The sequence below is a fragment of the Notolepis coatsorum genome (genome assembly GCF_963971535.1).
Source record: "Notolepis coatsorum genome assembly, chromosome: 18".
Lineage (NCBI taxonomy): Eukaryota > Metazoa > Chordata > Actinopteri > Aulopiformes > Paralepididae > Notolepis > Notolepis coatsorum.
The window spans coordinates 70,646,168-70,660,249 of NC_140182.1; the positions used below are offsets into that span (position 1 = coordinate 70,646,168).

At 45.8% G+C, this 14,082-nt stretch overlaps 1 protein-coding gene across 1 annotated transcript in view; it reads left to right on the forward strand.

The window, feature by feature from the left end:
* The window catches only part of otogl (otogelin-like), a gene marked incomplete at both ends in the record, with an annotated part of 152,222 nt that overhangs the window by 89,393 nt on the left and 48,747 nt on the right, over positions 1-14,082 (forward strand). Inside the window, 7 exons of the mRNA XM_084335231.1 lie at positions 3,296-3,322; positions 7,191-7,367; positions 8,922-9,200; positions 10,640-10,757; positions 10,858-10,937; positions 11,063-12,015; positions 12,536-12,713. Coding sequence (XP_084191357.1) covers positions 3,296-3,322; positions 7,191-7,367; positions 8,922-9,200; positions 10,640-10,757; positions 10,858-10,937; positions 11,063-12,015; positions 12,536-12,713 — 1,812 coding nt within the window. The remainder of the gene's footprint in view (positions 1-3,295; positions 3,323-7,190; positions 7,368-8,921; positions 9,201-10,639; positions 10,758-10,857; positions 10,938-11,062; positions 12,016-12,535; positions 12,714-14,082) is intronic.

Here is a 14,082-nt window from a genome sequence, read left to right on the forward strand (position 1 = left end):
ACACTATCATATACACACACTATTATAGATACACACTATCATTTACACACACTATTATAGACACACACTATTATAGATACACACTATTATAGACACACACTATTATAGATACACACTATTATAGATACACAATATTATAGATACACACTATTATATACACACACTATCATAGATACACACTATTATAGATACACACTATCATATACACACACTATTATAGATACACACTATTATAGACACACACTATTATAGATACACACTATCATAGACACACACTATTATAGATACACACTATCATAGACACACTATTATATATCCACACTATCATAGACACACACTATTATAGACACACACTATTATAGATACACACTATTATAGACACACACTATTATATATACACACTATCATAGACACACACTATTATAGATACACACTATTATATACCCACACTATCATAGATGCACACTATCATAGATACACACTATCATAGACACACACTATCATAGATACACACTATTATAGACACACGCTATCATAGATACACACTATCATAGATACACACTATCATAGATACACACTATCATAGATACACACTATTATAGATACACACTATCATAGATACACACTATCATAGACACACACTATCATAGATACACACTATCATAGACACACACTATCATAGATACACACTATCATAGACACACACTATCATAGACACACACTATCATAGACACACACTATTATATATACACACTATCATAGACACACACTATTATAGAAACACACTATTATAGATACACACTATCATATACACACACTATTATAGATACACACTATCATAGACACACACTATTATATTCCGGAGGCAACACCTGACGTCATGGTGGCTCAGGACGGGGGCTGTGCCACTGGGGGGGAGGGGCTGCACTACTTGGTCCCTGTTTGCTCTGTCGAACCGGGCATAGAAATGGTTCAGCTCCTAGTGGTTCAGTGTACTAGTCCTTTGTCCTGTTTACTTGTAATGTTATATGTTATGATGTAAGTATTATGTCTGTGTGTGTGTGTACTAGTCCTTTGTCATGTTTACGTGTAATGTTATATTATGATGTAAGTATTATGTTGCACGTTGTATGTTTGTTGTGGACCCCAGGATTACACTATCATAGACACACACTATCATAGACACACACTATCATAGATACACACTATCATAGACACACACGATCATAGACACACACTATTATAGATACACACTATCATAGACACACACTATCATAGATACACACTATCATAGACACACACTATCATAGATAGACACTATCATAGACACACACTATCATAGATACACACTATTATAGATACACACGATCATAGACACACTATCATATACACACACTATTATAGATACACACTATCATAGACACACACTATTATATACAAACACTATTATAGATACACACTATTATAGACACACACTATTATAGACACACACTATTATAGATACACACTATCATAGACACACACTATTATAGATACACACTATTATAGATACACACTATTATAGACACACACTATCATAGACACACACTATTATAGATACACACTATTATAGACACACACTATCATAGATACACACTATCATAGACACACACTATCATAGACACACACTATCATAGACACACACTATTATATATACACACTATCATAGACACACACTATTATAGAAACACACTATTATAGATACACACTATCATATACACACACTATTATAGATACACACTATCATAGACACACACTATTATATACACACACTATTATAGACACACACTATTATAGACACACTATCATAGACACACACTATTATATATACACACTATCATATACACACACTATTATAGACACACACTATTATAGATACACACTATCATATACACACACTATTATAGACACACACTATTATAGATACACACTATCATAGACACACACTATTATAGATACACACTATCATATACACACACTATCATAGATACACACTATTATAGACACACACTATCATAGACACACACTATTATAGATACACACTATCATAGACACACACTATTATAGATACACACTAGTATAGATACACACTATCATATACACACACTATTATAGATACACACTATCATTTACACACACTATTATAGACACACACTATTATAGATACACACTATTATAGACACACACTATTATAGATACACACTATTATAGATACACAATATTATAGATACACACTATTATATACACACACTATCATAGATACACACTATTATAGATACACACTATCATATACACACACTATTATAGATACACACTATTATAGACACACACTATTATAGATACACACTATCATAGACACACACTATTATAGATACACACTATCATAGACACACTATTATATATCCACACTATCATAGACACACACTATTATAGACACACACTATTATAGATACACACTATTATAGACACACACTATTATATATACACACTATCATAGACACACACTATTATAGATACACACTATTATATACCCACACTATCATAGATGCACACTATCATAGATACACACTATCATAGACACACACTATCATAGATACACACTATTATAGACACACGCTATCATAGATACACACTATCATAGATACACACTATCATAGATACACACTATCATAGATACACACTATTATAGATACACACTATCATAGATACACACTATCATAGACACACACTATCATAGATACACACTATCATAGACACACACTATCATAGATACACACTATCATAGACACACACTATCATAGACACACACAATCACGTGTCACTACACCACTATCACTACACACGTGCGCACACACACATGCACACTGTATAATTAAGGGCAGTGGTAGCCTAAAGGTCATATAACTGAGCTTGTGACTGGAAGGCTGCCAGTTCCAATCCCTGAGCCCAGCAGGGACATTTTGGTAGTGGAAGTGAATGAGTAAGCCACCCCCCCCCCCCCACCCCCCCCCCCCCACCACCCAACAAATACTGCTAAAGTGCCCTTGAGCAAGGCACTTAACCCTCAACTGCTCAGTGACCAACAGTGTCAGACTGTAGTTTGACCAGGCAGCTCTGGTGTGGATGTAAATAACTGTATGCGTGTGTAGCGAGGCCTGTTAGAAAATGTAATCTATTGTGTAGTATGTTGTTGTAATGTAATTATTCATGTACTCTTGAACTGGGATTTAACTTGAATGATCTTGATCTCTTTCAGCCTACGACTGTGAATATTACAACCAAGGTACGTGTGAGTCATATTAATTATGCTCTGTTACGTTCGCCTGACGTGGCCCTGGGTGAGCCGAGGTGAGGTATTTTTTCCTCTCAATTCTCCTGTATTTTCCCGGCTTCTTTGTGACTTGATCTATTGCTTGTGGCAGAGCACACAGCCAGGAGGCTGCTGGAGGAGGTGCACCCGCCATCCATTCATGTATGATTAATGATCAGTGTAGTACAATCTTAACTACACTGTGGAATGATTCAAGAGGGTGTCCCAGGTCTCACAACCTGTCTCTCTTCCCCTTCTAGTGCCCTGTACCATCACCTGCACCTGTCTCTTCTAATGCGCTGTATCATCACCTGCACCTGCCTCTTCTAGTGCCATGTACCATCACCTGCACCTGCCTCTTCTAATGCCCTGTATCATCACCTGCACCTGCCTCTTCTAATGCCCTGTATCATCACCTGCACCTGTCTCTTCTAATGCGCTGTATCATCACCTGCACCTGTCTCTTCTAATGCCCTGTACCATCACCTGCACCTGCCTCTTCTAATGCCCTGTATCATCACCTGCACCTGCCTCTTCTAATGCCCTGTATCATCACCTGCACCTGTCTCTTCTAATGCGCTGTATCATCACCTGCACCTGCCTCTTCTAATGCCCTGTATCATCACCTGCACCTGCCTCTTCTAATGCCCTGTATCATCACCTGCACCTGTCTCTTCTAGTGCCCTGTACCATCACCTGCACCTGTCTCTTCTAATGCGCTGTATCATCACCTGCACCTGCCTCTTCTAATGCCCTGTATCATCACCTGCACCTGCCTCTTCTAATGCCCTGTATCATCACCTGCACCTGCCTCTTCTAGTGCCCTGTATCATCACCTGCACATGTCTCTTCTAATGCCCTGTACCATCACCTGCACCTGCCTCTTCTAATGCCCTGTATCATCACCTGCACCTGTCTCTTCTAATGCGCTGTATCATCACCTGCACCTGTATCATCACCTGTCTCTTCTAATGCGCTGTACCATCACCTGCACCTGCCTCTTCTAATGCCCTGTACCATCACCTGCACCTGCCTCTTCTAATGCCCTGTACCATCACCTGCACCTGTCTCTTCTAATGCCCTGTACCATCACCTGCACCTGCCTCTTCTAATGCCCTGTATCATCACCTGCACCTGCCTCTTCTAGTGCCCTGTACCATCACCTGCACCTGCCTCTTCTAATGCGCTGTACCATCACCTGCACCTGCCTCTTCTAGTGCCCTGTACCATCACCTGCACCTGCCTCTTCTAATGCCCTGTACCATCACCTGCACCTGTCTCTTCTAATGCCCTGTACCATCACCTGCACCTGCCTCTTCTAATGCCCTGTATCATCACCTGCACCTGCCTCTTCTAATGCGCTGTATCATCACCTGCACCTGCCTCTTCTAATGCCCTGTATCATCACCTGTCTCTTCTAATGCGCTGTATCACCACCTGTCTCTTCTAATGCGCTGTATCATCACCTGCACCTGTCTCTTCTAATGCCCTGTATCACCTGCACCTGTCTCTTCTAATGCGCTGTATCATCACCTGCACCTGTCTCTTCTAATGCCCTGTATCACCTGCACCTGTCTCTTCTAATGCGCTGTATCATCACCTGTCTCTTCTAATGCGCTGTATCATCACCTGCACCTGTATCATCACCTGCACCTGTCTCTTCTAATGCGCTGTACCATCACCTGCACCTGTCTCTTCTAATGCGCTGTACCATCACCTGCACCTGTCTCTTCTAATGCGCTGTATCATCACCTGCACCTGCCTCTTCTAATGCGCTGTATCATCACCTGCACCTGTCTCTTCTAATGCCCTGTATCATTACCTGCACCTGTCTCTTCTAATGCCCTGTATCATCACCTGCACCTGCCTCTTCTAATGCCCTGTACCATCACCTGCACCTGCCTCTTCTAATGCCCTGTATCATCACCTGCACCTGCCTCTTCTAATGCCCTGTATCATCACCTGCACCTGCCTCTTCTAATGCCCTGTACCATCACCTGCACCTGCCTCTTCTAATGCCCTGTATCATCACCTGCACCTGCCTCTTCTAATGCCCTGTATCATCACCTGCACCTGTATCATCACCTGCACCTGTCTCTTCTAATGCGCTGTATCATCACCTGCACCTGTCTCTTCTAATGCCCTGTATCATCACCTGCACCTGTCTCTTCTAATGCCCTGTATCATCACCTGCACCTGCCTCTTCTAATGCCCTGTATCATCACCTGCACCTGTCTCTCCTAATGCCCTGTATCACCTGCACCTGCCTCTTCTAATGCCCTGTATCACCTGCACCTGTCTCTCAACCTCTTTCTGTAATGCTGCAGTAAAACCTATAGTACTCCTGTGGTTTTTCCATGCACACTATAGAGATGTATCACAGAAATACTGTAGTGATATAGTATTCCTGTGTTTTTTTTTATACACACTATAGATTTACTACATTCATCATATGTATGTACATTCATATATGTGATTCATAGTATTTCTGTAGTGGAATATTATAGAAATGGTGATTCACTATAGTTTTCTCGTGGTTTTACCATAGAAACGCTATGGTATCTATCTATCTATAATAATTCACTGTAGCATTTTCATAGTAACATGTGAAAACAAAAATCAACAGGAATCCTAAAGTTATCTCCACCATCATGTAATTGGTTGCCTGTGTGTTTAAGATTATTTATAAATGTTTACCCAGGGACAGTGCACAGCACATGAATCAACATCTTCAGTTTCCACACCAATGTAAATGTGCCAGAATTAGCTAATGAGCTAGTTTTCATCTGTAGTCCCTGCCTACCATGCATGTCTTTATGGTGTGGGAGGAAACCAGAGTACCTGGAGGAAACCCACGCGAACACGGGGAGAACATGCAAACTCCACACAGAAAGGCCCGCTCTGGGGTGGGATGAAACATTGCACATAGGCGGACAGCAGGCCAAGAACTTGAATTCTGGCATATTTTTCAGATCGGTCAATGACAAGTATTTCATTTAAATTAATTTGCATCATTGTCCATTGAAATACATATTCACTATGAAGTTATATCTTTTGAACACAAGAAGGCGATACTACACAGGTTTTCTGGTAATCAGCTCTCTGGTACCAGTTTACAACATGACACAGACAAACACACTGACCGCTCTCCAATTACCGTTATTAGCATTAGCATGCTAACACTAGACACTAAGAATGATTCTGCCCATGCCTCTTCATCTGTCATTCATTTCCTGTTTCCTGTTTACACACTAACATGCTAACACATCACTCACTTCCTGTTTATGCATTAGCATTAGTATGCTAATGAAAACAACCACACAGACAATTCAAACACACTGACTGACAAACACACTGACCGCTTTCCAATTATAGTTATTAGCATTAGCATGCTAACTCTAGATGATGAGAATGATTATGCCCATGTCTCTTCATCTGTCACTCACTTCCTGTTTCCTGTTTACACATTAGCATGCTAACACTAACAAACACAGATAAACACACTGACTGACAAACACACTGACCGCTCTCCAATTATAATTATAATGCTACAAGGCAGTAACAACAATTCTGCCTGTGCCTCTTCATCTGTTGTTCACTTCCTGTTTCCTGTTTCTTGTTTATCCCAACTTTGGCTTGGAACCTGAGTGCAATCTAGTGGCTAAGACGTCCGGTCTGGGTTAAAAAAACAACCAAAAAAACAACGCCTGTTTACTCCAGCCCTGCTTCATGCGGGAAATCTTCTTTCATTGGTTTACACTGACGCATGGTGGAGGATTTGTACTCTACTGAGCGCACCTTTCTAGTTCTACTATACGTCTCTCTCTTCCTTCCTCTACAGAGCTGGGTGAAGGTCCGTACTCCGTGGTGGGCGGGGTGTATAACGACACCATGTTGGGAGTGAACCGCAGCAGTGGCTCCGTGTTCCCCCTGGGGAGAGAGGCAGGCAGGCTGCCCGCCCCAGGACTCTTCTTCAACTTCATGGTCACAGCAGGCCTGCGGAAGGACCGCACGTCACGTGAGCTCACACACATCATATGTTAGACACAATCACGCTTGATGAGAGCTGATGTATAACTGATGTATGCAGTGTGGTAAGAGGGGTTTGGTAGAGCAGCAGTGGGGTTAGGGGGGTTTGGTAGAGCAGCAGTGTGGTGAGAGAGGTTTTGTAGAGCAGCAGTGTGGTGAGAGGGGTTTGGTAGAGCAGAAGTGTGGTGAGAGGGGTTTGGTAGAACAGTGTGGTGAGAGGGGTTTGGTAGAGCAGCAGTGTGTTGAGAGGGGTTTGGTAGAGCAGAAGTGTGGTGAGAGGGGTTTGGTAGAACAGTGTGGTGAGAGGGGTTTGGTAGAGCAGCAGTGTGTTGAGAGGGGTTTGGTAGAGCAGCAGTGTGTTGAGAGGGGTTTGGTAGAGCAGCAGTGTGGTGAGAGGGGTTTGGTAGAGCAGCAGTGTGGTGAGAGGGGTTTGGTAGAGCAGCAGTGTGTTGAGAGGGGTTTGGTAGAGCAGCAGTGTGGTGAGAGGGGTTTGGTAGAGCAGAAGTGTGGTGAGAGGGGTTTGGTAGAACAGTGTGGTGAGAGGGGTTTGGTAGAGCAGCAGTGTGTTGAGAGGGGTTTGGTAGAGCAGCAGTGTGGTGAGAGGGGTTTGGTAGAGCAGTGTGGTGAGAGGGGTTTGGTAGAGCAGTGTGGTGAGAGGGGTTTGGTAGAGCAGCAGTGTGGTGAGAGTGGTTTGGTAGAGCAGCAGTGTGGTGAGAGGGGTTTGGTAGAGCAGCAGTGTGGTGAGAGGGGTTTGGTAGAGCAGTGTGGTGAGAGGGGTTTGGTAGAGCAGTGTGGTGAGAGGGGTTTGGTAGAGCAGTGTGGTGAGAGGGGTTTGGTAGAGCAACATTGTGGTGAGAGGGGTTTGGTAGAGCAACATTGTGGTGAGAGGGGTTGGATAAGCTGGTCAGGAAGGCCAGTAGTGTGGTTGGGGTGGAGCTGGACTCCCTAGCGAGGGTGGCGGAGAGGAGGAGCCTTACTAAGCTCCAGGCCATCAGGGAAAACCTCTCCCACCCACTATACACAGACTTGGCTGACAGGAGGAGCATGTTCAGTGCTAGGCTCACACTACCTAAATGCACCACTGAACGGCACAGGAAGTCCTTCATTCCAACAGCCATCAGACTATACAATGCATCACTGTGCCTCACTGCATCACTGAGCACAGAGTGACAGTTAGCATCTTCCTGGACTCTTACTTTTGAAACAGCACTGTGCAATACTACACCTACTGTAGACCTCGGTATATTTTTACTGTATTTATTTACTGTATATTTTATTCCATTTTTATTCTATTTTATTCTACTCTTATCTTAGGCTATTTGATTTGTTTGTTATTCTTATTCGTGACCTGTTCTTTAATGTTTAATGTTGAGCGATTTGCAGTGTCAAATTTCCCTCTCGATAATAAAAGTATTTCTATTCTATTCTATTCTATTCTATTCTATTCTATTCTATTCTATTCTATTCTATTCTATTCTATTCTATTCTATTCTATTCTATTCTATTCTAAATCAAACCAATTTTCCATTGTCTATTCACCCAGGCGTCCCTGTGGTCTCACTGGAGTCAGCCGAACGACCCAACTACTTCCTGGTTATCTCTGGGCGCAGCCGGCTGCAACTGGAGCACTGGAGCCAGGGGGAGGCATTCAGTAGGAAGGCCAGTTTCATCCAGCACCAGGGGCTGTTCCTACCAGGCCACACCTCTTTCGAACTCATCGGCCAACCGGGGGTCTTTGTGACGCTGACTCGCACGTATGCGCGGGCCCAGAGATATGACAACACGGAGAGCTTCAGAGCCAGCAGTAGCTTTACCCTGGAGGGTCAGAGACACACAGAAACACACATACACACACATACACACACACACGCACACACACACAGAAACACACAAACACACACACACACACACACACACACATGCGCACAGTGTTGGGATCAATCTGATTTAGATTCAGTGAATTCAAATTATAAATCAAATTAAATGTATTTGTAAGGCCCGACAACACACGTTAATGTCCCCATGGGTCGTACACGTCTTCTTTAAACAAGTCAAGAAGAAACAAAACAATAAGTCAAGAACAGAACAAGAACACCATAAGGTCCAACAAATTTAAAATAAATGCATATAAATGAAAGAATGCAAGCACTCCCAGACAAAACTCAATAAAACCTAACAATAGGGAAAAATTCTCCACAGACGAAGCACGTATTTATACGGGTTTCGAATCCATGTGTTGTGGACAGAATCACCTATAAATACGTGGCAAGTTGTTATTGCTTTTATTCCATTTTAATAACCTGTTCAAGGTCGCAGACCGGGACTGCAGATCTACCCTAGTCTGTGAATTCGAGAAGGTACAATACCGGCCAGATCCTCTTAGGGGCGCTATCTCGATAATAGAGTGTTCCCTGTGGCAGAAGTTGTCTTTTTTTTTTTTGATCTCTAATGTAGTTTTCTACTCATCTGAAGCGATAGCTAATGTCTGTTGCACGGGATACGTTTTGGATCGCAGATTTCACCATGCAATAAGGGGATTTATCATCAGCCAATGGACATATCGATCTACCAGATGGCGATCGATAACGGGGAAATGCTCGGGGGGATCAGCCCCGACCACGGTAAGATCCCCTTCACGTAAATTACAGCCCAATCAGAGCTTGCTATGACACTCAACCAGCCGTCAAGTGTATGTGGCTAGTTAGACGAACACTGCTATTGGTAATCAATAATAATAAACAACGTCCCCCGCCCCCCCCCCCCTTTCATGCATACATGCTTTGGGACAGTCCCGATTATATGCAGTTTCAGTTATTTCTTTAGCATCTGTAAAACGGAAATGCCATTGGATATAACGTTAGCAGCTATTAGCCATTTATCTAGCCTTCCAGAAAATATACGAGACCAAATCCGCTATAAGCTTATATTCACGGCGCTATAAAATGAGAACCTATTGATGCATTTTTTTTTCTTTAAGCCATTTTGAAGGGACGGTTTATGAACTCAATTGACAATGAGAATGGACAGAGAGCAATACTAGTATAGATTTAGCTCTACAAAAAGCCACACGTCTGTTTACATTCCCCGGTCCTCTTGCCATTAATTAGACTCAGCCCAGTGGTTGCGAAAGTGTTAACTTCTCAATCAATTTAATTGAACACCGATGCACATGAACAAACCAGAGACACTCCACTCCAGAAGGAGACGTTGACTCATCGAGTGGTCTCTCTCTCTCTCTCTCTCTCTCTCTCCCTCTGGCAGAGAGCAGTTTTGTGATCCCGTTCCGTATGATGTGTGAGTGGCGCTACCACGCCTGTTCCAGCCCCTGCAGCCAGACGTGCAGCGACCGCGACGCCACGCGCTGCAAGTTCCTGCCTCCGTAAGCCACACAGAACTCTCTCACACGGTATTTCTAAACATATGCTCCTAGAGCACCTAGTGTTTCAAAATACTAACGTGACCTGTGTGTTTTGTTAAAGCGTGGAGGGCTGCTTTGCACGGTGTCCAAAGAACATGGTGTTTGACGAGATCACCAGGAGGTGTGTCTTCCCAGAGGACTGTGAGTATATAGTGTTTTTTCATTAATTCAACTTTTATTTAAACTCGAGGGACACAGAGGTTTCCGTCATTTACAGTGATATATACACTATTATATTATTAATAGGTACTTCGCTTTCTCTTTAGGTGTGACCCTTCCCCCGACTCCAACCCCCTTCGCGTTCGTGACGCGGTCCAACATCAGCACCACTGCACCCTCACTACCATCTACCGTCAGAACCAGCACCAGCACCAGGACCAGCACGACTGCCAGCACCAGGACTACAAGTGGCACCACCACCACGAGAGCGACCGCGTCCACCGTGTCCTCCAGCACGGCCAGGCTCATCACCACCACAGTCGACCCCCGCATCCCCACCACGCCCAGCACAGCGCCGGTCACAGAGCGCGTCACCCCGTCTCTCAGCCCCCCTGGACCCACGGTTACTCCTCCTCCATCTCCTCTGTCTCTCTCTCCCTCCGTTACAACCGTGTCCTCCATCGTCACTTCGTCTACCCACCCGGGAGTGACCACCCTCAGCACCACGGAGATGACCCCCACCCGAACCGCGACGACCCCGGGGACGGGGGTCACCGTCCCTGTAACCACGGCAGCGCCTTCCAACGTCACGGTGGACACGGCCGTCACCACCTCCCCCGTCTCTCCCGCCTCCCCTACTCCCTTCTCCCGTCACCCTTACGCTCCCACCACCACCACCCGTACCACCACACCGCCGCCGGGCCTCGTCACCACGCCAGCCGCTGGCACCACCCCGCCACCCGGTACCTCCCCCAGGCCCGGCGTGCTGACGCCCACCACCGCGGCCTGGTCCACGCCGACGCACACCCGCAGCTCGTACACTACGACCACCACGCCACGGCCCGTATCCATGGAAGCAGGCGTCACCACGGAGGCCACCACCTCGGTGTACCCTGGCGTGGACACCTCACCGGGCGCCATGACGACCACTCCGCTGCCTCCGGAGACCAGCGAGTTTACTAGCGAGGCTCTGACCTCGGAGGCAGTCACCAGCCCAGAGATCTCTCCCACAGCCGAGGAAGTCACCCTGTCCACCATACTGCCCTTCGGCCGATGTACAGTAAGTCTGTGTGTTTTATACACTCTCACACACACACATGCATAAAAACACACATCAAACGTTACTGGTGTGGTAAGTCTCTGTGTCAATTTGAGAGTTCCTTGCCCCGAGACTCCCAGACTTCCCCCGGAACGGAGGCGATAACGTTTGAATGTCTCTGCAGGCTGGAACAGTGAGCCCAGTGTCTGGCGGCTTATCAGTCTCTCTCTGTTTGTCTGACAGACAAACCAACACAACAGTCTCTTATCTGTTAGAGAGACAAACTGACGACTGTCTATCTCTGTCTGACTCTATCTGTTTGAGAGACAAACTGACCGACAGTCTATCTCTGTCTGACTCTATCTGTTTGAGAGACAAACTGACCGACAGTCTATCTCTGTCTGACTCTATCTGTAGTACTCATTTATATATTTTATGCCACACTTCTTTTCGTTGTACTGTATAATCTGACAGACAACACTGACAACATCTCTCTCTGTATCGTGTGTTTTCTTGGTATATGATGTTGAACGCTCCACAGCCTCCCTACTCCTACCGTGTGGATGAATGTACCGAGTTGATCTGTTTCAACGGAGAGCTGCTGCTGCACAACTCCTCCCTCCACTGTCGCTACAACACCACCCAGCCTCAGTGCAGCCTGCTGGGTCTGCCCATCCTCACCAACACTGACCCCTGCTGCCCCCAGTGGCAGTGTCCCTGTACGGTCACTCACACACACACACACACACACACACACACACACACACACACACACACACACACACACACACACACACACACACACACACACACACACACACACACACACACACACACGCACGCACGCACGCACGCACGCACGCACGCACGCACACACACACACACACACAACCCCAGTACGTTGAGTGTAGTGCTTATCAGGTGTATGTACAGATGTGTAATAGTAATACAAAATTATTGTGATACAGTATAACCTGGGCCCCCTGCTGTATACACACATGACTGTGTGGCCAGGTTCAGCTCCAACTCCATAGTGAAGTTTGCGGACAACACAGTGGTGGTGGGTCTATTCTCTAACAACGACGAGAAGACCTACCGGGAGGAGGTTGATGAACTGGAACGCTGGTGTCAGGACAACAGCCTGCTCCTGAACATTGGTAAAACCAAGGAGCTGATTGTGGATTTTAGGAGAACACAGCAGGGGACACACACACCACTGTGGATAAACGAGGCTACCGTGGACAGGGTGAGCAGCTTCAAGTACCTGGGGGTCCACATCTCAGAGGACCTGACATGGACAACACACATAGACTCAGTCGTAAAAAAGGCAAAGCAGCGCCTCTACCACCTGAGACAGTTAAGGAAGTTCATAGTAAGATACTCCAGTCCTTCTACTCCGGAGCTGTAGAGAGCATCTTGACTGGAAACATCACTGCCTGGTATGGAAACAGCAAGGCACAGGACAAGAAGGCCCTACAGAGAGTGGTGCGCTCAGCTGAGCGTACTACGGGTATTGCACTACCACCCCTGCAGGACTTATATAACAAGAGGTGCAAATCCAGAGCCTTGTTATGGTTTGTAACCGACCCCAATCGCACAACACAAGACAGGTATGAGAGTAAGCCAAAACAGGGCATTTATTTCTTATAGAACAAAAGCGGCACAGTCCCTTTAAGGGAGAACACAAAAAACACTAGAGTCAAGGAAATATGGAAACTGCGGCACTGTGCCTTTAAGAGGCGAACAGGCTAAGGGACTAAGGCTAAGGGCCAGGGCTAAGTGTCAGGGCCAGGACCAGGGGCACTGGAGAGGGGGACAGGGACAGAGGCCCGGAGAGGCGGGCTGGAGACAGGGACAGAGAACAGGGTTAAGGCCTTGGACAGGGCGAGGGCCAGAGCTGCTTACAGGGATGAGGACAGGGTTCCGACGGCGGAGGCCTGGCACGGGGACAGGGGCCCGACAGCGGAGGCCTGGCACGGGGACAGGGGCCCGACGGCGGAGGCCTGGCACGGGGACAGGGGCCCGACAGCGGGGGCCTGGCACGGGGACAGGGGCCCGACAGCGGAGGCCTGGCACGGGGACAGGGGC